The sequence below is a fragment of the Physeter macrocephalus genome, chromosome 5, assembly GCF_002837175.3.
Source record: "Physeter macrocephalus isolate SW-GA chromosome 5, ASM283717v5, whole genome shotgun sequence".
Taxonomy (NCBI): domain Eukaryota; kingdom Metazoa; phylum Chordata; class Mammalia; order Artiodactyla; family Physeteridae; genus Physeter; species Physeter macrocephalus.
In genome coordinates this window covers 46,291,247-46,314,423 of record NC_041218.1, presented here as the reverse complement: position 1 = coordinate 46,314,423, position 23,177 = coordinate 46,291,247, and the positions used below count along the sequence as shown (strand labels likewise).

Sequence of the window (23,177 nt, the reverse complement as noted above, 5' to 3'; positions counted from 1 at the left end):
CTCATGGGAATCGTTCAATTTCTTTCTCTTTTCCCTTTCCAAGAACCACCACCACTGGGTGCAGATTAACTCCTCTTGGTCACCAACTTCACAAGCAAACAAGTTTGATTCTTGGTTTGGGCTCAATAAGGATCCACAGACCTTCCTGTAATCACAAACACAATAGGACATTCAGAGCCTCTTTGGGGTCAGCGGTGGTACTAAAGGGATCATGGTCATGGATGTTAAATTTCCTCTTCTCAGGCTGCTGACTCATTCCTAATCCCAGGTTTCATATTAAAATAGTGTATAAGAAAGCTTGGAGAGAGGAGCTGGACTGTGGCAAGCCCATTCCCACCACCAGAGAACAAATCCAACATCAGCTCTGCCTGACTGTGGAGCATACCATCCTGATGCTGCAAGGGCAGACGCATACATTGAGTGCATGTGTCAACATGGGGGTTTATATCATGTGTGCTTGTTCAACAACATATCCACGCATAACTGCGAGTAAAAAGACTAGAACGAGCTCCTGCAGCAAAAAGACAGTTTCTATCGAAGTTCTGCTTGGTGCCATTGATTACTTGATGGGTGGTTAATTCATTTGTCCTTTTTAATATTTAGACATTTCTTCTCTGATTCTCAGAGAGGTCCCTGAAGAGTAAACTTACCCCTTTCGGGGACTTCCCTGATAGCACAGTGGTTAAGAATCTGCCTGCCAATGCAGGGGACATGGGTTTGAGCCCTGGTCCGGGAAGATCCCACATGCCACGGAGCAACTAAGCCAGTGCATCGCAACTACTGAGCCTGCGCTCTAGAGCCGCGAGCCACAACTACTTAGCCCACATGCCACAGCTACCGAAGCCCACGCACCTAGAGCCCGTGCTCCACAACAAGAGAAGCCACCGCAATGAGAAGCCCGAGTACCGCAACCAAGAGTAGCCCCCACTCGCCACAGTTAGAGAAAGCCCGCGCACAGCAGCGAAGACCCAACGCAGCCAAAAATCAATCAATCAATAAATTAATTTTTTAAAAAATTATTAAATAATAAGAACTTACAAGATCAAGTTCTAAATTTGTTGTCCATATTATAAGAATGTTTATAATATGAAAGCATAATGTTTATCAAATGAAAACATTCAAAGCAGAGAACAATGAAAGGTGGAGGATGCAAAGATGTAGAATATATGACTCCTGCTCTCAAGTATGTCACTCTGACTTTCTAGGACCATTACAATGTGAATATAACCTGTTCCAATTTTCTACAAGACTGTCTAGTCTTATCTCCTCTCGTTATACCTAGTTCTTTCTCTTTCTTCATCCAGTTCCTCCTGTCTTAAAGTCTTTCCTGTTCCGTTTACCTCTTGCCCTTCTTTTGAGACTTTACCCAAGTCCCGTATTCTCTGTAAGGCCCTTCCTGACATCTGCACTAAGAGACTCAGTCTCTCTTCTGAGCATCAGTGACATCCACCATGGGTTCTACCCATATGACACTTGGTCTGTGCTGCCTCAAATTATTAGTATATGATCGGCCTCATTAACAAAATTGTGAAGGCCACTGAGGCAAGAATCATCTCTCACACATCTGATTTCCCTAAAGCTAGTCAACAGAAAGATCTTAGTCAAACTGGTCCATAATAAACATGATTCAGTCAGATTGGGCAATCTTCAAAAAAAGGTGAGACATGAGCTAGTCAATCAAAGAGAGATACGGTTTTGAAAAAAACAAAGAGACAAAGCAAGTCGATGTCATTTCCTGAAAGCAATAGGAGCTTGAATAAAGGCATAGAGTGAGAAGCAAACTGAATGTGTGCAGGAAAGCATATAGGGTAATAAGGCTAGAGAAAAGGTTTCATGCTAAGAAGCAAAGGGAGACCTGTTTCTGTTAAATAGGGTGTGGTCAGGTTATAAATGCCTTAAAATCCAGAAAGAGGGAATCACGCTTGACGTCTTAGGACAGGGGTGGCAAAGAAGTGTCGTCTCAAGTTCCAGCCGAAGGATGGGTAGTTACAGCTGGGTTCTGTGTTGAGTAGAACTGTGAAGCCATATCTTTGTTCACCTGAATAGAGGGTCACGAATAATAAGTAATAACTCCACAGGTGCAGCATTGGGGAATTGAAGCAGGTGTGTTTCACATTTGCCATCTCTATTGTAATGAGTTAGGAATGGTTTCTAAAAAGAGAGATGACAGATTCCAGTGTTTATCCTGGCAATGGGAAGAAGGTGCACCCTTTGGGAAGAAGCTAGTATGACCTCAGGCTTGGGGTGATGAGGGCTTGGGCTGGGTGTCAGCAGAGGAATAGAGAAGAAGAGTCCACAGCATCTGGAAAATAAACACCTATATCTGGGTTAACAAGAGCGAAGCATCACAACTGGCTTTAAAGTTCTGAGCATGAGGGCCAGGGAGAATGTCAGAGTCTCTTTTTTTTGTAAGAATATAGTTTAACAAATTGCCAGCTGAGACAAATAAACCCTGATGACTGCCGCTACTAAGTGTCTTGGTCATGCAGGAGTTAAATATACAGAAAGCTGCAGCATGCTATTATTTTAGAGCCCTGTGAAAATGCAATTTGATTAGTCTATTGGACGATATTCCAAAGAACCAAATGTCTTCCATGAATCAGTCAGAAATGCTTAGGAAAACCAAAATAAAAAATGCTTTCCAAGCCAATAAAGGTGCTAATTAGTGCCTTCTGCATATCTCACTACATCTTCTCCAGTAATACATTTTGCAGGGTTAAGTGCAGTGTCTGCTGCTTCAGATGGCAGAAGTCCACCTAACAGTAGGGAGGGTGGCTGGAGACTCAAGTATCTAAAAGGGAATCAGAACTGGCGTTTTAACCCATGCAATGGGATGTGTTGAGTAGAGCAGGGAATTTTTTTTTTTTTCTCACTTTAATTTTCCTTCAGACCAACCCTTAGGAAACTTGAGGATATGAGGACTTGAATTTTTTCTTTCTTTCTTTGTTCCCTCAATGCTTTTAGAGAGTAAAATCTGGCTTTAAAAACCTAATAAGAGTGCTATCTTGGAAGGACAAAGAAATGGAGAATATATCAGAGCCAGGCACCCAGAGAAGCAAGTGTGGATTTGAGGAGGCTTAGCAGGCAGGCTTATGTGGTGAACACAGGTGCATCTGTAAGGGTCCCACCTTCTACCTGAAGAAGCTTGGGGAAATCCGGGGTAACACGAGCAGTTTGTTTGTCCCATGATGGCATTCCCTAGGTGTCAAATTTGTGCTCTGATCAGAGGTCACAGACTTAAATGCTTCTGTGAGCCAGGCGGGTGAATGTTAATGAAACAGGCAGGCGGGGTGACTGCAGAGAATTGCAGAGCGCATCACCTCCAGCAGATGTTGCCCTGAAGAGACCTGAGCCAGGGCTGCTGGATCTTCCGGGTTTTAACAAAAGCCAAGGAATACCAATGCTGCTGAGAACTGGGCTACCAGCTTCAGGTTCATTGTTGAAAACAGGCAAAGAAGCAAGGGCCTGACCCTGACCAGCTTGTCCTCAGGTTCCAGGAAGTTTACCTTACAAATTAACAAAGTGGAAAAAAAAAAAAAAAAAAGCTAAAGTAAAACCAAAACAACCTCAAACAGGCAAGGAATAATAGTTTCACACTGTCCTGTGCAAGACTCAACTGTCAGCGTCCAACACTGGGAAGGCCAGTTCCTGTTTCCACAGTCATATCAGGAAGTGAACACGTAGTAACGCTGAAAATGCCCCTTGGTCTCCCAGGACTCAGGATGTCCAGGGAGTGAAAAATGGAAATGAAGCAGTGAAGCTAATTAATTTGTGATAATTGTATCACAATTTTAAAAATCAGGCTTGTCTTGTGAGTTTAAAAAATTATATCGATTTTCCCTGGCTTCATTTTCTCCAGAATCTAAGCTTGGCAGCAGAGAAGGCTATGTGTCTGAATATATTGGATAGAGATAGACATTTGTGTCATTTTAAACAAGATCAAAAAGAAAGAGTATAAAGAGTCTAACAAAAGATGTAAAAGCTATATCTGTACATCAGTGAGGACGAGAGTCAGGTGAGGGGGGTCAAACATCCTGCCCAGCCCCTAGCTGTCAGCGACAGCTGGGCTTTACAGGCCCCGCTGATGCTAAACCTGTGTAAGGCTTTCATGTGTGTCATCAGACCAGAAAACAACGCCACGGTGAGCTAGCCAGGTCCACTTTGCATGTTCCTTAGAAAATATGTTTCCTTCAAGGGCTTCTTTTCCCCTTTGGGGCTGCCCTTGGTTTCCTGGCAACCAGATTGCTCCTGAACCTGGACGGCAGAGCTGCAGGGTGTGATCCGTGGAATGTGGCTGCTAGATCTGTGTGGGCACTAGAATCTCATGAAGAAGCCCTGAGTGAAGGGATGTGGAATTTTATGGATGACTTAGATTTTCTGTGGGGCTAGGGTTTTTGAAACCTCAACAAGGCTGAGCTAACTCTTTTCATCAATATCTGAAAATGGTTCATTTCCTCTCTGACAGTTTGAGCAATTCACTGTGGCCGCAATGCCAGACCCCTGGCCTGGATGTATACATCCATTCACATGTTCTAGGAAATCCAGAGCAATAGCAGACAATCAGAAAAGACTGAAACAATGGCAAGGGTGGCAGTACTGGCAGAATATGAAGCCAAATGTCCTAGAACCCCAGAGTATTTTATGCAAGAGCTGCTCGGAAATTCCAGAATTCTCTGGATGAGCTAACTAGGCACAAATGGAGTCTGCCTTTGTGAGATACATGCAAAGCAATAGATGGAGATGGTGGGGGCAGGGAGAAATAGACAAAAAATTGCTGAAAATGATAAATATTTATTTTAACCTTCTGTTTTGGGCAACCTATTATTTAATTCATCAAGTCATTACAACATGACTGCCAAAAAATTATTCTGTGCTTGCATCTATAACATGATTAATAAAGTGGCAAATAGGCTTTCTCCCATGTGACAACTTTAATCAATTGGCATTGGCTTTATGATTTGAGAAGCTTTGAGACTGAGTTCAGTGAGCAAGAGTGCTGCAGTGGATTAGCAATGCCTGCCTAGGTGAGAGATTTGGTGTTGAATAGATGATGTTTTTCAAATTCTGGATTGTGGAGGTGACTGACAGAGTGAAGGAAGAGCTAAATGGGAGACCACTCTGCCCAGAACAGCACTCCTTTTATCTATTTAAATTACTAGAAATTTGCAAAAGAATTCCTCACTAAAACCCATAGTTTTAAAACTACTGATATAATAATGGGCAAAAGACTGGAGTTTGGATTCTAAGCTCATTTCTAAATTGGTGCATAAGTTTGAGTCAATTATTTTAACTTACATGAATAACTGTCGCCAGATATCACATAGCACATTTAATAAATGTCACATTTGTATCATAATAATGGTCATTCACCTTGATATTCCATCCTTGGTAGTGGCTCCCTATAATGTTCTATGAAGCAGTTTATTCTAAACTCATAGTTTATTCTAAACAAAGGATGAAGTTTGTTTATTAAAAAAAAAAAAAAAGCCACTCATGAAGTTTACTCTACACAAAGGATCGCATAAAAGCTTCATCTCATTCAATTCCTGACAATTTTGAGAGCCTATCTAGGCTCTATGAGAAAGTAATGTAATTGATTAATGATGTCTGCTATGAGAGTGTGACTGAGAGTGGTAGCATGGAGATATATATACTTTATTTTTAAACCGTTATCATAGATTAATATTTTTCACCCTATATAGCTCTTGTGGTGACAGAACTCCATTTGTTTTGTAGGGCAGAACTTACTGTATCTGTTTTCTCATTACCTTTTAAAATTGTAGTCATGTATTTCGGACTTAATTAAAATCCACTGTTTGCTCACGCCTCAGTAATATACCTCTAGTCTTTATCTTTCTAGACCAGTTGCCCTTTTCCATTCAGCAGGGTCACTGAGCCTTAAAAAAAAACAGCTGAAAACTATGAGTATTCTTATCTTCACCCTCAAAATTTGGTATTCAGAGACAAGTTCCCAGCTAGCTTGAGATCTAGTCAGAGACCCCCTACCCAGAGAGGAACTCTGGCTCCGGACTGAAGAGCCCTTTATTATTTTCCTTTTTTATATATGTTTCAATCATTTAAGCTTGTTTTTCCAAAATCTCTCCCAACCTGTGTTATATTTCTTATGGTGAAGAACTTCACCTTCTCATAGAAGTGCTGAGTGGTAATACTTCCAGTTTGATAAATGTCACACATTTGAGCCCAGGAGAGCCACAGTGAGAGGAAATTGGAAGCCCTGGGCATGGAGTGGGAGACTTCTGAGGAACTGCCTGTCTTGTGAACACTTCCTTCTGCAGATGTCTGCCGCAGCGTTACCTCACAACACAGGTTCTGAGTACTGCTTCGGCCCCTGAATAGGCCTCTCTGACATCCAATATGTAGCTCTTCTATTCTGTCCTCAGCACCACTAACCAGGCAAATGGACTTTCAGCATCATCCTTCTCACATTTACTTGTTTGCTCAAAAACTTTTTATGGTTTTCCGTGTCCTAACACAAACATAATAAACTCTTCTTTCCGGCTTTCAAATAAGCAGCAAGACAATCTGTTGACAGCATAGTGTCTTGAAAAGAAACAACAGCAACAAATAAAAATAAGCTGTGGCATCCTACTGGCCATGGGAAATTTATTTACTCTGAGCCTCAATTTACTTCTCTATTAAGTGGGGATGAATTATACCTATTTCACAGATAAACAGATGGAGCATGTAACATGCTTAGCACATTGCCTCACACAAACTTAATGTTAAATAAATAGTAACTATTATTGTTATAATCAATAATAAATGTAATGATAAATTCCTGGATCTGCTACTTCTGACTGTGTGGTCATGGGCTCATTACTCAACTTCTGTGAGTCTCAGTCTCCTTATCTGAAAAATAAGAATAGGTGCTAAATTATAAGACTGTGGTAAGGATTAGGTGATACAAATTAATGGAAACTGCTCCGTGAATGCTGAGTTCTTCATGTATTCTTTTGCCTCTCCCCATCCTTGCTCCTCAACCTTTTGTACCAGGAGAGAGTATTCCAAAATGCCTTGTGATCTAATCAGCCTAGCCCTATCACTGTGCTTGGCACTTGCTATAGACACTCTTCTTTCATGACGACGCCTCTTTTCCGTCTGTCAAATTCTCCCCATTCTTAAAAATCCAAGACAAGTACTCTGTTTCCTCCATGAAATCTTTGCTGACTACTTCATTTGCCACTGACTTCCCCCTTCACTGAGTAAGTACCACATTTCTTCAAGTGCTTGTCACACAGTTTAGCCATTAATTACATTCTGTTTTGTTCACTACAGAGATGCCTTGTATCTCAGGCCGATACAGTCTTGGATATGGAAATCAATGCCATGTTGGTTCGTTTGAAGGTGAGAAAATCTTCTTTTAGAAAAAAAGGAAATTAAGCTCATCTCCTCTTTTTTGTTGCAGTTCCTTTTCATGAACAAGGAATGGTTCAAATGACTGTGAAAGACTACACGAGGTAGGTGACAGAGTCATTGTTATTTCACTGCAGGATTTTACAGCCACGTCTTTCATAAATGAAGTGAAAGTGAGGAGGTCTCTTTATAATGCTATGGATCTTGGGATCTTGTCACTGGTTTAGCCACAGTGCCTAAACCATTTGTACCAGCCTCGAGAGAGATAGAGGTTCTTTAATTGTCATAAAGGAGTGCGCAAATTAACTCGGCAAATGCTGGCTTGGGGGGAGTTTAATTAAAGCATCCGCGTAAATGGTATTCTACTAAAATTCAGCTATTCATGGGGACCTGTTCATAAAGTAGTTAAATCCGTGTTTCCATATTGTCCGTTATTATCACGCTATTTGCTGGACAAGAATGCCTACGGTTTCCACTGTTAGGTAGAAAGCATTTTGAGTGTTCCTAATATGAGGAGAGAGACTAGGTCCCAAAGGGGTCCCAACAGCAGCAGGAACATCACCTGGCAACTTAGTAGAACGGCAAGTTTCCAAGCCTCACCCCAGTCACATCACATCAGAAAATCTGGACATAGGGATCAGAAATCTACGTTTTTGCAAGCCCTTCAAATATTCTGAGGCCCACTCTAGTGTAAGAACCACCGGAACAGACAGTGTGCTTTTGGGGCTTGGGAACTCTGCTTCCCAGGCTGTAGTCACTCTTGCCTTCTCCGGATAATTCGAACTTGTCCAAAACCAAACGTTCAACACTGTATCCCTCTCCCTCCTACCGAGTCACACCTATAAAATGCTACTTTGGCATAGTTTTTCCCTCTTAGAAGATTAGATGTTTTTGCTACTCACAGAATCATAGAGGTGTGGGGACCACAGAAATCTCTCAGGCAACTCGTTTTGCTGAAGAGGAAAATGACAAGTTAAGGTCAGTGACTCACCCATGCTCCTACAGCTTGAATAGAACTGTGACTGTATGTGGATTCTCCTGGATCCAAGGTCAGGGCAGTTTTGGGGTAGCTCTGCTGAACATTATAAAATAAAGTGTGAATCTCAAACACAGAGTGAAACAAAAATTATGGCAAACCTAATGCAAACTGAGGGGAGGCAGTAAGTGAAAGGTATCTTCTTCCTGCCTTCCAAGGCTCTCAGCCAGCTCAGTCATCTGCTAAAACAGAATCTTTATTATTCGGAAACGTGCACTTTCTCGGCCTTAATACAGAGAAGCAATTAAACAAAGAAGAGGCGGGGCCCAGCTCTTCTTACCAAATGTGGACCAGGCTAAGGCAAATTCAGGAGCCCATGTAAGATAACTTGGTCTCCTTGGGAGAACTGATATCAACATTGTATTCTTTGATAAATTCCGATGTTGTGCCCACTTGCTGTTATACTTGAGGAGGCTAGATATGTTATGGTATATCTGAGCCATATAAAAGTGAACTATATTATGACAGGGTTCCATTCTGTTTGGAAACCCTTTCAAATGACTTGCATTGCAGGCCTATTCGGAGAGAGAGACGCTCGTTTTTTGCCTTTGCCATAAGAAAGGAGTTTGTTAGTGTTGCATACGGATGACCACAGGAGACAGCACTTAGAGAGTGTTAACCATGCAGTCGGAAACCCACCACCATTATGCGAATTCATGCAGAGTCGCTTCAGTGGTTGCTTGCTCTACCTCTTTCATCACATAATTTTAACTTTTTTCTGAAAGTTGGTGCCTAGCAAAGCTGTATTCCTGAAAGGTTCCCCAATGATTTGCCATCTGTCCAAAGTGAGACATTCTGTCACCTTTATAATGAGCACTTGCGGGCACCTAACACTTAAATTCCTACGCCTTCTGTAACACAACGCTCTTGAAGAGAGGAGCAGTTCCTCTGCATCACACTCCCTCTTCTTCAAAGGTGTGGCCATTAAGAGATTATTGGAAATAGAGAGGAAATGCAAATGTTTGCCCTGGAAGGGAAAGAGTCACAATGACCTCCCAGGGGACTATCTAAATCAACACATCTAATCGTTGGTATTTCCCGCCCCCCCCGCCCCGCCCCCAACTGCAGATCTCTGCATCAGTTTTTAGAAACTCCTACTCTCTCCAGAGGGACCAGTTTCAACTCTTGCCATTCTGCTGCAAGTATACCACAAAGGTATGTGATTTCCAGGCACCTTTCATCCAGAAAAATCATTCTCTTCAACGACGGATTTCATGAATAGGCACTTGAGAAATACTTGTTGAATGGATGGATGAGAGAATGAATAAAGGATTTCGGAGCCCCAACTTGCAAGAACGATGTAACAGATTCAGTGGAGGTGGACTAAATATCTGCCAATGGGGAAATGGCCAGTTAAACTATTGGCCCACCCATTTTATGGAATTCTATACAGTGATAAAAGGAATAGGTAGAGATAACTACAATGATCTTTAAGTCATATTTTAAGAGGAAAAAATCAAGATGCAGAAAGATACATAGAATATATGGCTGCTTATAAAGCCAACAAGTGAAAACTATAAAGCATATATGTAACTACATTAAAAATAAATGTCTGGAAGGATACACATAAACTCAGTAGGAAGGCAGTCAGGATTTGTAGGGGTAATGGCCAAGGGGAGAGAGACCCTTATGTAGGACATTACAATTTTTAACAAGGTGAGTGTATTTTATGTCTTTCTTACCTGATTAAATATAGATTTTAAAAAGTAAATAATATTGAAAGTATTTTTAATGACAAATCAATCAATAATTATATTCTTGGCCATGAGAATGTGAGCCATTAGAAAGCAGGACTATATTATTTTTGTTCTTTTTTGTGCCTTGGGTGCCTACCAGAGAGCCTAGAACATGACAGACGTTCAATAAATATTTGTGTAAATGGGTAGTCAGTGAGGGGGAAGTGAGCTGGTATATATACATATAATTTCTACATAACTGAAGCGTATCATTTTAAGTGCCAGCACTAAATAAAACAAGTTGAAAAAAGTACTTCTTGTTTCTCAGCCAAGTCCAAAAAAATACAGAACATATTTTAACCTCACCTAGGGACTTAAAGTCATTATTTGTGAACATTAGTCCTGTAGTCTCCATTTAGTGATATCCTCAACAAATCTGTGTGACTGGGGATGCCCCAGACTGATACTCTTTTTAAATATTCTTTTTTTTAGTCTACTGTTTTCAGGGGTTTTTTGTTTTGTTTTGTTTTTTTTGCAACACGCGGGCCTCTCACTGCTGTGGCCTCTCCCGTTGCGGAGCACAGGCTCCGGACGCGCAGCCTCAGCGGCCATGGCTCACGGGCCCAGCCGCTCCGCGGCATGCGGGATCCTCCCGGACCGGGGCGCGAACCCGGTTCCCCTGCATCGGCAGGCGGACGCGCAACCACTGCGCCACCAGGGAAGCCCTTCCGGGTTGTTGTTTTTTTTTCTTCTGTTTCATATTGCCATCAAATACCATTTTTTTTGGTTATCACTTCACTGCCTCTGGTTTTTGTCCCACAATCTCCCTACCATATCTAATTTAACATCTGCCTGTTGTGAAATGGAAAACCTGTTAAGTAAACTCACTTTAAAGTACAGACAAGCAGTCCCTGAGCGGGGGTGAAGGACTGTCCTTTTAGGAAATATATATGAGCTCTAGGAAATGCACCATCTGTTTGTCTATTCAGATTCCTCCTTTACTCAATTTCTGGAAGATTGGGTGGGTGAGGTGACTAGGGAAAAAAATGGCTTTCGGTTAAGTGAACTGTTACTGGATAAAGATATTCATATTTTTACTGCAGCATTCCTGAATGGCTGGAATTTTGGGAAAAAGATCCAGTGGAGATTCTCTTGGATCTGGGGTTTGGTGCTGACGAGCCAGACATCTACACACGAATCCCAGCCAGATTCCTGGGTTGTGGCTCAGCAGCCAGAGGAATCAACATCCGTGTTTTTCTTGAAGCTCAAAAGCAGCGAATGGACATTGAGAACTCTGACTCGTACAGTAAGTGAGGACCACATGGCGTCAGAATCTCAGCAATGGCAATGAACAGTCAGATGAGCCACAGTATTAGGAGGGAGGGCCAGGAGATCTGGGCAGTGGCAGTCAACCCCAATATCTCAGTGGCTTCAAACAGAAACAGGTTTAGGTCATGATCCCTGCGGATTGGTGTATATTTTGGGAGGAAGAAAGATCTGTTCCATGATGTTTTCCTTATCCATGGACTTGGCTCAACTATCTGGAACATCACTGGTTGTAATGACAGGGAAAAGGTGGAAATAGAGAGCCGTACTTGGGTCTTAAAGCCTCCTGCTCAGAACTTACACGTATCAATTGTGCTCAGATTTCATTGTCCAAAATAAATCATGTGGCCACACTTCACTCCAAAGGGGTGACAATGGGCAATCCTACCACATGCCCAGAAGGAAGACAATACTGGTGAATAGCACTAATACATACCATAGCCACATACCCAGAGGTCAGAGAAACCAGGATCTGGCAAGGCTTATCATGAGTCACTCAGTGACACCTTAATTTTCTCATCTGTGAGGCTTAGAACACTGCTTATTTCCACCCCAAGCTGTAATTGGTAGTTATAAATCTGTCATATCTTCAGATTTGTGGGTTAACTGTGTTTAAATCTTATAGTTATCATGCATGCTGCAATTTTTCTCCAACTGATGGTCAATGGAATACTTTTCTCTAGGACACTACTGAGGATATTCTTGGAGTATGTGTACTGTGCTCAAATAATTTGGGAGAAAGATGGCTTACAGTTAAACAGGTTTATTCACTGCAGGATTTGTTTTATATGCTGAGGTGCACTCTCAGTCTACTAGAGGGGATGCGGTGCAGCGTTTTCAAAATCATTTCAGTACAGAGCCTCTCTTAGAGGAGCATTAAAGAACATCTCCTCCATGGAATAGAGTTTGCAGAATTCTGGACTGGGGAACATGCCAAAATTCTGTTAAATAAATTCTTCTAAATAAATAAATTCACTGAAAGGAAAGTCAGGTGAGATGAAGTGTTTCTCTCAAACAAATATCAGGAACAGAGGTTTCATTTCAGTTTCTGTTTTCCCTGCTTTCATATGGGTGAAATGGGTCTCAGAAATCTCAGCAATGACATTTTTTAAAAGAGTAGGCAAAACTGAAGGTGTTGCAATGTAATGTTTCTTTACCTTTAGAAGAAATCAATACCATTCTTTGTTGTCTCCTCCTCCAAGCCCCACAGAGATGCAAAATCTTTGATCAATTATTTATTTGGGGAGAATAATAACACTTAACCGATATCTGAGGGGTGATTGAGCAGATCTGTGAAATAAACATTTCACAGATGAAATTGACATATGGATTATAGGGAAACCAGGAGTTGGCCCCTGATCCTGTGACTGCTGGCCCCCTCTTATTTCCACCACTTAGAGCTGTGCTAATAGAGCACGGTAACTATTCTCACTCAACACTTACAGTACACTTTCAACTCGAGAAAACTGAGAAAGTCAAACAAGTAATAACAAGCAATAGTAAAATTAGTTGGTTGTCCCATAGACAGAATGGAAAAGTATGTCTCCTTCAAAGTCAGTACAAAACGTTCCAACTTGAAGGGATGAGAATCAGTTGGTTCATTGTTCAGTGTACCTCAAAGCAAAACAAACAAACAAAACCCTCCATCCAACACTTCACACTATTATGTTCTCTGAATTGCCTGAACCAATTAAATTGATAGGTTTTGTATTAGTCTAAATATCTGCTATAGAAAGGATACTAAGACGATCGTAAAAGTGGAATTATGATTCAATCATGCTCTTGAGCTTACGACTAAATTTAAGGTGGAAGCGTAATCAGAATATTTCTGAAAACATCTGGAACCCAAGAGTTCCTCTAGGTCTTGACAGAATTAGCACAGTCCTCCATAAGACGCCCATCACATTTTTTTGGAGTAGAATTATGAATGGTCAATATCTTCCACTTTCAGGTGAAGGAAACAGGTAGGCACAATGATTTGCTCATGGAGGAGTCTGCAGCATTGCTATGATGATGCAAACAACAGAACAGAGGACAGCATCCTTCCACACCGATGGGCCTTTGGCCGTTGATGAGCTATGCAACCCTTCATGCTATCACTGGGGTTGAGAGAAGGCTGTGTAATAAAAACAAAATGTTCTGTTTCCATTACTGTGGTTTTACTGTCTGGAGATACCAAAAATATTTTTTACAATTTTTTCAAAGTGGCAATGCATCCCCAAAATAGCCCTTGCTACATTAGATCTCTCCCACATACTAATTAAGCCAATTCTTGCATATTGCCCGAATGAGTGAGGCCAGGTGGTTCAGAAAGACTTACAAGTTGAGGAGCTGGTTTGTTTGGAAAGGTAAATGGGTTTTCACATTAATGACTATCTTCTCTTGGAAGACTGAAGACAATACATTCCCTTCCTGAGTCGTGCACATTTATTTTAACTGATATTTATGTAGCATTGTGCTTTTCACAACAGATGTGAGAGATATGTAAGACTGGTACTATTATCTCATTCTCCAGATAAGAAACTGGCCATTTACTATGTGCCAGGCACAGGATTAAACACCATGAATCTATTAATTCATTTACTTGGTGGTCACACTTTCAGTGACTGGTTGACCTGGGATTTGGATCCAGGCCTTCTGATTCCATATGTCATAATCTTCCCACACTCTCAGGTGAAGGGTGTAGATGGATATGATGGAGGTGTTGATGAGGATGGTGACTGCCTCAAGCTACGGAAGAATCTCCAAGCTCACTTCATATGAAAGAGCTGGGTTCACTCTTTGACATTTACTTTAACACATGACATTAATCTCAAGATTCATCCCTGCCTATAGTTTTTATAGATTAACACGTAAAAACTATATGAATCTATATAGTTATGCATATTCAACTAAATATAAAAGGCATTCTCTTCCCCTATAATACAATGATACCTTGTTATGTAGGGGAATCTCCTCCATAATAATCAATGGCACACACTAAGGAAAACTTGAGTTTCAGAAACTTAAAGTCCTTCCCATCTTGAAAATCACGTGTTAACAAATCTCGTCAGTTTTTACTACATGAATGCAGTTTCGTTGAAACTAAAAATTGTGTGTTCCTTGTATTGTTCAGACCGTTTCTAACAGCTGGAAGTATTGGATCATGTGGCCAGTGCTTTCTCATCTTTGCTGAATGATGTCAACATCCTGCAGAACAAAGCTGAAGAGGAAGATGAAGGAAAAAGTGTGCAAAGAACCTCAGTGAGTGAAGCCAAAGAGCATCGAAGAAGAATGGGTGAACTTTTTAGGAAAGGTTCAAAGCAGAACACTAGAAGTGATTATAGCCTGGGACCATCACGGTCATTGAAGATGAGAAGCAAATTTTCCATCGTCTCTGCAGAAGCAGGGTTTGGAGCAGAGTTGCCATGACAAACAAACATGAGCAAAGTCATTTGTCTCTTTCAGCAGAGCACTGGTCTCTTCAAGCCTGTGATGACTTGACACCTTGTGATCCTCCCCAAGCTCTTCTGAGCAAGCAGTGTCCTCACACATCCATGCTGGCCAAGCAGGCTCCTCCTTCCTGTGTGTCTGAGGGGTTAGTCAAGGACAGAACTCAAAAGGAGAACTCACTTCAGACTAACAAACTCAAGAGCTTGTCTTGTCTTGCAGGTAAAGCACCAGACTCCTTTGAAATGGAAGAGGTCAGTGTACTCAACTTCTAAGGGAAGTAACTCCCACCAAGGCATCTTTTGCCTTCCACCCCTCATTTAACCCCTTCATCTTTCAACCCTTCAGCATTATATCTTATCATTCCAAACTTCTGTTTAATCTAGGACATTTAAGGTCATTCTAGTTACTTCAGTCAGAACTAAACTAGTATGAAGCCAGCCGTTGCTTTCTCCCATTTCTTTTCCTTTTTTTTGCTCACAACTGAATCCACAGGTTATTTTTCACTTTGCTTTTCCTCAATGTTTTATTATGCATCTCAGTATACTTTTATCAACTCTCTAACTTTTTATGTTTCACCTTCTTTGAGGGTCAGTTCAACTACTTCCCACTAAGTGAAGCTAGCACACCACTCCTCCTCTGTGTTCTCGTAGCCTTGGCAGGGAGAGCTTGTTACAGTAAAGATTGTGTGTGTATTGATAACACCTCCCCCGCTGGACTGTCAGCTCCTTGAGGATTAGATTTTATCCTCAAGGGAATATGTCTTGGGACTATTTCCCTTGCAACACCTAATGCAGGGCCTTGGACAAAAAAAGTAGGGACTTGGGTTTGATAGCATTGTATTTGTTTGCTTGCTTTGGGATTTAGTGATACTCACATAGCTTGACCTCCATTTCACACATATTCTTTGCCTCTTCCTCCCACCTTTATTCACACATGCTAATTTTCATTGTCATTTAGATGGTACACCCAGCTGTACTTCAAAGTCTTTTTAAAAAATATATACACATTTTCACTCATCTCTTTATGCTTTAATTACAAAGAAAGTATAGAAGAGGAAGGCTTTTTCCCCCTTTTCATGTAAATTGTTTAGAAGTCGGGTAGGATATTTATACGCCAATCCCAAGGTCAGGCCACTCTCTTTCGAGCCCTCTACAGGTGAGACACTCTACATGTGAGCCCACTACATGTGAGGCTCTGGGACACAGACTCTGCCCTCAAGGGAACCACAGTGTAGTGGCAGGGATAAGCACAAAAACCAATAACATGGTAGGGAGAGTGACAGCTCTGCTGATAAACTTTCATGTCGCTAAAGAGACAAGTTTGGATATCTGGGGAGTAAGAAAAGGGGTTCTTAATCAGCCAGGGGGCCGAGACAATCGAGGAAATCGTAGGATGTTAAAGCTTAACAATAACGTTAAAAGAAGTCTAAGAATGCCTATTGGTAGGTCTCCCCATCGCACAGAGATAAAAATTGCCTCAAAATATATAGCTGTTAATGATCCTAATACCTATGTGTATATGTTTTTGTATGCATATGTCTTAATGTCAAAAATTATTTTAAGAACCTTAAAATATTAATCTGACTTTAAAACAGTAGCATAAAAATGAATAAAAATTATAAATGGAGAAAAAACAGAGCTTAGGTCAAGTGCCGTGATTTGAATACAATCTCAGGTGGCACTAAAAGAGAGTATTTTCTTTTATTCAATCTTGTAAAATTATTTAATTACCAAACTAATAGTTAAATTACTATAAAAACTATCAAGACAATCTGCAAGTCATTATTCAGTCTGCTGTCTATTTCTTAGGATCCAAACAGGAAATTCACCAAACTCCAGACTGTTGACAAGCCTCATTAGACTCCACTGTCTCCTTACTAAGCTTCTTCTGCATCAAACTATACTGACTTAGAGGAGAACAAAGTTCCTTGTATGTCATCTATATGTGAGAGTACAGGGAGAGATAAATATCTTCATATTCAACATAAAGAACTAAGAAAAGAATGTTAGTCCTTGCATGGCAAACTTTCAAATATTCTTATATGACAATTATTCAAGGAAAAGCAATACATATTAGTATAATAGGTGTGGTAAGGGAGAACACACTCAGACACCAAAAATAAAAATAAAATAAAAATAAAAACCTCACGTTTTGTGGCACACAGTGGGAACTTGGTAAATATTCATAAACGAGTAAATTAATATTAGAAGTATTTGATAATATTAATTTAGTCTGTGAGTGGCTTCCATATAAAAACAAAATATTCTGTTGAACTTTGAAGGCAACTTTGTGGTGTTTCTTTAATATTTGCCCAGATTTGTGTAAGAGACTATATGTATATATAAGGCAGAGAGAGTCTTCAAAATGATATTAAAAAACTCACTATTTGAATTTTGTTTTCTTTTTTTAAAATAAATTTATTTACTTATGCATTATTTTTGGCTGCATTGTGTCTTTGTTGCTGCGCGCGGGCTTTCTCTAGTTGCAGCGAGCGGGGGGCTGCTCTTCATTGTGGGCGCGGGCTTCTCATTGTGGTGGCTTCTCTTGTTGCGGAGCACGGGTTCTAGGCGCGGGGCCCTCAGTAGTTGTGGCTCGCGGGCTCTAGAGTGCAGGGTCAGTAGTTGTGGCGCACGGGCTTAGTTGCTCCGCGGCATGGGGGATCTTCCCAGATGAGATCTCGAACCCATTTCCCCAGAATTGGCAGACGGATTCTTAACCACTGCACCACCAGGGAAGTCCCGAATTTTGTTTTCTTAAAAATGTATATTTAAAATATTAAATCTTCATCACACAGACTGGGAGAAAAATATTTCTTTCACTCAATACCAACGTATGAGTAAATGAAACTTGGGTAGGTTGTAGCTTAAACAGGAGCTAATGCCAGATTTAATAGTCATTTTTTAATGGCAAATTTAAAAATATAAGAAATGAAAACTATGTGTGAAATTGGCAGATTTTCATGGCAGTTAAAACATAAGCCGATGTACTTAAATATCTACCTATCAGAATTTCAACTCTGATTGGCCAAATTCTGCCTCCAGATCACTCTATGATGCTTTCCCTAAAGTCCTACTAAAGGCTGAATATGGTAATATTTGGCTCACTTCTCAAAATTATGATTCCAACCAAGTTGTACATAGATTTTTAATGGAAAAATCAACATTTTTGTGTTTAATTTTACTGAGTTAAACTGAGTCTGTTCCTTTCTTTTTTTAATTCCCAAATATATTATGAGAATTTAATACTTATGAAACTTCTGTAATTGTAGACTCTCTTAGGATGCTTCTTTGTACCTACAGTATAACATCTTTAACCTTCCCTCTCACTTACATACAAGGATCCTGCTCTCTGGAACTCCTATGTAAGAATGTTACCCATATTATTAAACAATGCCAGTCAGCGTCTTGTTTAGGTGAGAAATGTTTCAAACGTTATAATTATTTCTTTTTTTTTTTTAATTAATAAGTTTGGCCCAGGTGGAATAACCCAGGAATACACCTGGTTTCCATTTTACATTATTGGGAATTTTTTGTTTTTGTTCTTTTTTTTTAATAGATGAATAGGTACTTTACATTGTGCTAAGTGGATTTTTCTCCAGGATAATGGTCACAGAGAAAAAATTTACTTATCATACTGAAAAATTTATATGGTATACACTGGTTTGAGTTACAAAACCAGTAAAAATAATGTTAAGAAGTATGTCTAATCAATTACAAGTATAAAGTACCTTCTGTGAAAAAAGAGATGAAAGATTAAAAAGAGGGAATAAATATTTCTTCTTACATTGCTGAGCTATATCCTCATAGTCCTCTGTTTATTCCTGGGTTAAAGGTAATTTTTGGCCATATGTACCACAATGTTTAAAATGTTTTCATCCTTTGATTCAGCCTTCAATATTCAGACATGAATCCAAAATAAATAATATGACATGTAGAAATAGATTTATGTACAAAGATACTCTTCTGTACAAAGATACTCATCTCAGCATCATTTCTATTTGCAAAATTTAGAAAACTTTCCAACATTAGGAGAATCGTTAAGTAAATTAATGTACCTTCAGAATATGGCCTATTGTGCACTCATTGAAGATGGTGTTTTCAAAGAAATTTTGTGATGTGGGGAAAAAAGTTCCCTCCAAATTTTGAGTGAAAATTTGACTACGTTACTATATCCAGAATTAATGTATTAAAAGAAAACCTGCAGGGCTTCCCTGGTGGCGCAGTGGTTGAGCGTCCGCCTGCCGATGCAGGGAAACCGGGTTCGCGCCCCGGTCTGGGAGGATCCCGCCTGCCGCGGAGCGGATGGGCCCGTGAGCCATGGCCGCTGGGCCTGCGCGTCCGGAGCCTGTGCTCCACAACGGGAGAGGCCGCAGCAGAGGGAGGCCCGCATACCACAAAAAAAAAAAAAAAAAAAAAAGAAAGAAAACCTGCAAACACATACTCCAAAATAACAACAGTAACCATTTTCTTACCTTCTTTAACTTTTTATATTTATCAAGTTTCTATAGAAAGCTGTTATTATTTTTAAAGAAATAATTATTATTTTGTTTTAACAATAATTTTATTCTCATTAATAGGGTAATATTCATTAATTTCTTAAAAGAATTTTTAAAATAAATTCTACCCTCTCAATTTGAAAATCAAATTTTCTTTGAGCTTTCTAAGCTTTATATAGCAACTGAGTTATGAAATTTCCTGAATTGCTCTCCACAAATTTACGAACTTGTAAATAAATCCCTTAGAGAGCTAAAATTAAATATGGGAAATAACTTCCTTGCTCCAAATATAGTTAAAGCTCTTTAGGAACAAAAAAAAAATTTCCAGGTTAATAGTAATAATATTATTTAAGTTTAGTTCACATACCACATTTTCCAGGCAGGGCCTCTATTCCTTCCACCCAGAAGTGATCGTTCCTTTTCCCTCTTCTTAACTCCCTTCGTTCTTTGAATCTTTGTTATGAGTGCCTTGTACATACCACCTGCCTGCCGCAGACTGTTGGCTCTCTGAGTTCAGAAATCATGTTTAATCCTCTTGGCAGTAGCCAGTAGGTATTCATTTTATATGTTGATTAAATAAATGAAGTGAATTTATTATGAAAGCATTTCTAATGAGACTGATGCATTTTGGTGTCTCAGGTCCAGAGCTTTGAAGAAGAGGCTGGTAATCCTCTTGACATGACCTCAGGAACTGTAGGTAAGAATTCATCAAGATGTACAATTTCATCAATGGTCTTTCACAAAGAAAACGTCAATAACTAGTGCTCAATTTTCTTAATATGTAGAACTTAAATTATCTTCAGGAGATGCTATACCTACTATTACTACTACTTCGACCTACTATTATTAAACACCTGCTAGCAATGCATATGGACATGTAAATTTCAAAATACTTGCTACAGAAATGTCCAGTATCCCTGGGGCTAATGTAGTATGTGTTATCGTCTAACAAAACCTCTATATGGCCCAAATAGGCTAATGAAATGGATTTTTCACAGACCTGGGACTAACTGAGTGCTTGCTGTTGCACAAGTCCTATTTTGCTGGACCTCAGTTTTTACGTCTGTAATAAAGAGATAAGTACAGATAATTTTTAAGTTCTCTGCTGGCACTTAGAGTCTAAATTAAGTGATTCTATGACCATCATATTAATCTCACAGTGGAAACAAGTTGCCTAGATGTAACATTCCAAATCATCTCTTAGACTGGTGTTATATTACCCTAGAAAACAGAGAAGGAAGTCTTTCTCCACTACTGGTTCTTATGCTGCCATTCAGCCATCATTGTGATTCAGCATTTCCATGATCCTATAAAAGAGCTAAAAGTAGACAGGGGTTAGTGAAGCAAAATAAAGCAGATGAAGCTCACGTGTTTCCTAGAAGAAAATATGCAAATTTAAATTTTAATTTAGTTTGGTGTCAGACGCATTTTTTTCATTACGAAGTGTATGTATGGGCCTCATTTTGCTAAACACTGTTGAGAAATTATGCATTAGTAATTATAGGGTCCTGCTGATTACATAAATTGTTATCCTGCTCTTCGAAGTAATTACCACTAACCTGCACTGAGGTTTATAAGACAAAAATAAGCATCTGTTTTCCATCTAATTGAACGCTTCTCAGTGAAGCTGGAGGTCCCCTTGCCAATAGGAATTGCCTTCCTTGACATTCAATTAAGAGGTCTGCTGATACCATGTAAGTCTCCCCAGTCATTCCAAAAAATGATTTGGGAAGTTAGGCAAAAGCACTAATTTACATTTAATCTCAAATTCATAGAACAAATTAAGATGGGTAAAGGTTAGCCTAATGGAGAAAATCTGAATTATTCAGATTCAGATAGTAAATCAAATGCGATTTTATTACTTTCAAAAACAGTGTTGTTAACCCAAGAAAAAATAGGACTGAGAAAAAATAAGTAAAACTAGTTTGATTAATAGGGAAAGGGAAAATTATTACTTTGATTGATATATATGAATGGATTACATATATATGATTTATAAATGTACATATTAAATATATACACATATGAATGAATGAATGTTTACACAAAGTTCAAAAGATGACTTTATTCAAAAGATGAAAGCACATGGACTGTTTGACCAATAGGATATGGCAGAAATGATGTTGTGCCACTTTCAAGCTTATCCTTTAACCCACCTGGCTGCTTCCTGTTTCTTGAGATACCTGCTCGTGGAACATTCCTTCTGGGAACCTAGCCCTAGCTCATTCTGTGTGAAAAGTGCAACACGTGGGTATGCCACATGTGATCACTCTGGTGGGACAGCCTTGAATGAGCTCACCTGTGAATAAACCATCTTAGTTACCCAGTTCGGTCAAACTTTCAAATGACTCCAGCCCAGATGCCATCAGACTGCAACTGCCTGAGAGAATCCAAGCAACAACCACATAGCTAAGCTGAATCAATCCACAGAACCATGGAAGTAATAATGAATTGTAGTTTTAAGCCACATATATACATACAAATAGATGAAGGCATGTGATGAACACTTCAAATACCTTTAAAACTTAAAGATATTTTAAAGACTATTTCATGTCCTCAAGCACAATACTCTGAATATTAGCAGAGAAAGTGTATTTAAGCATTTCCCTAAATGAATTCGAGCAAAATTTCTTCTTATGAAAGATGGGGACCCAAGGCCACAAATGCACCATCCTCCCTTTATCACTGAAAAATTATCACTGGAATGATGAGGGAATATAAATATAAGAAGGAAACATATAACAATTCTCATCTCACTGAAAATATTCATTTCTGAGGATTCCAAATGATTCTCTGTAGTCATTCTTTTATTGGTGGGCATTTCTTGGAATAGCCTCTAATTGTGAACTGCTAGATACTGTGGTAATTTTTCTGTGTTTGCTGATATTATAGTGACAGGAAAGGTATGCCTTGACTAATCTGAGAGTTACCTTAGATTCATTTGGAAATTATGACCATAACTCATTAGTATAGTTCTACAGTGCACTTACAATGCTAAAGGAAGCTCTTCAGACTAATGATAGACAGTGAACTGTGATGTTTATACCATACGTAAATGTATACATGTGACATTTTCAGCATGGAGGAAGGGGAGGTTGGTAAATGGATCAATATAGCTCAAAGTTTTTACATCTTATGTGAAATAGTACAATATTAAAGTACACCACGAGGGACTTCCTTGGAGGCACAGCGGTTAAGAATCCACCTGCCAATGCAGGGGACACAGGTTCGATCCTTGGTCCAAGAAGATCCCACATGCCGCAGAGCAACTAAGCCTGTGAGCCACAACTACTGAGCTTGCACTCTAGAGCCCGCGAGCCACAACTACTGAGCTTGCGTGCCACAACTACTGAAGCCCGTGCATCTAGAGCCCACGCCCCGCAACAAGAGAAGCCCCTGCTCACCGCAACTAGAGAAAGCCCATGTGCAGCAATGAAGACCCAATGCAGCCAAAAAATGAAAATAAATAAATAAATAAAATTTTAAAAAATAAAATAAAGTACACTGTGAAATTTTGAGGATTTAAAGCAACCATTAAAAAATCAGGGCTTCCCTGGTGGCGCAGTGGTTGAGAGTCCGCCTGCCGATGCAGGGGACGCGGGTTCGTGCCCCGCTCCGGGAAGATCCCACATGCCACGGAGCGGCTGGGCCTGTGAGCCATGGCCGCTGGGCCTGCGCTTCCGGAGCCTGTGCTCCACAACGGGAAAGGCTACAACAGTGAGAGGCCCGCGTACCGGAAAAAAAAAAAAAAAAAAAAATCAATAGATAGCATAGCTAGTGGGAAGCAGCCACATAGCACAGGGAGATCAGCTCGGTGCTTTGTGACCACCTAGAGGGG

General features: G+C 39.9%; 1 protein-coding gene across 1 annotated transcript in view; it reads left to right on the top strand.

The window, feature by feature from the left end:
• The first annotated feature begins 7,431 nt into the window (after positions 1-7,431).
• ITPRID1 (ITPR interacting domain containing 1) overlaps positions 7,432-23,177 on the top strand; it is a 58,954-nt gene continuing 43,208 nt past the window's right edge. The window contains 6 exon segments of the mRNA XM_028489917.1: positions 7,432-7,478; positions 9,479-9,565; positions 11,190-11,392; positions 14,528-14,812; positions 14,815-15,095; positions 19,979-20,054. Coding sequence (XP_028345718.1) covers positions 7,447-7,478; positions 9,479-9,565; positions 11,190-11,392; positions 14,528-14,812; positions 14,815-15,095; positions 19,979-20,054 — 964 coding nt within the window. The 5' untranslated portion in view covers positions 7,432-7,446.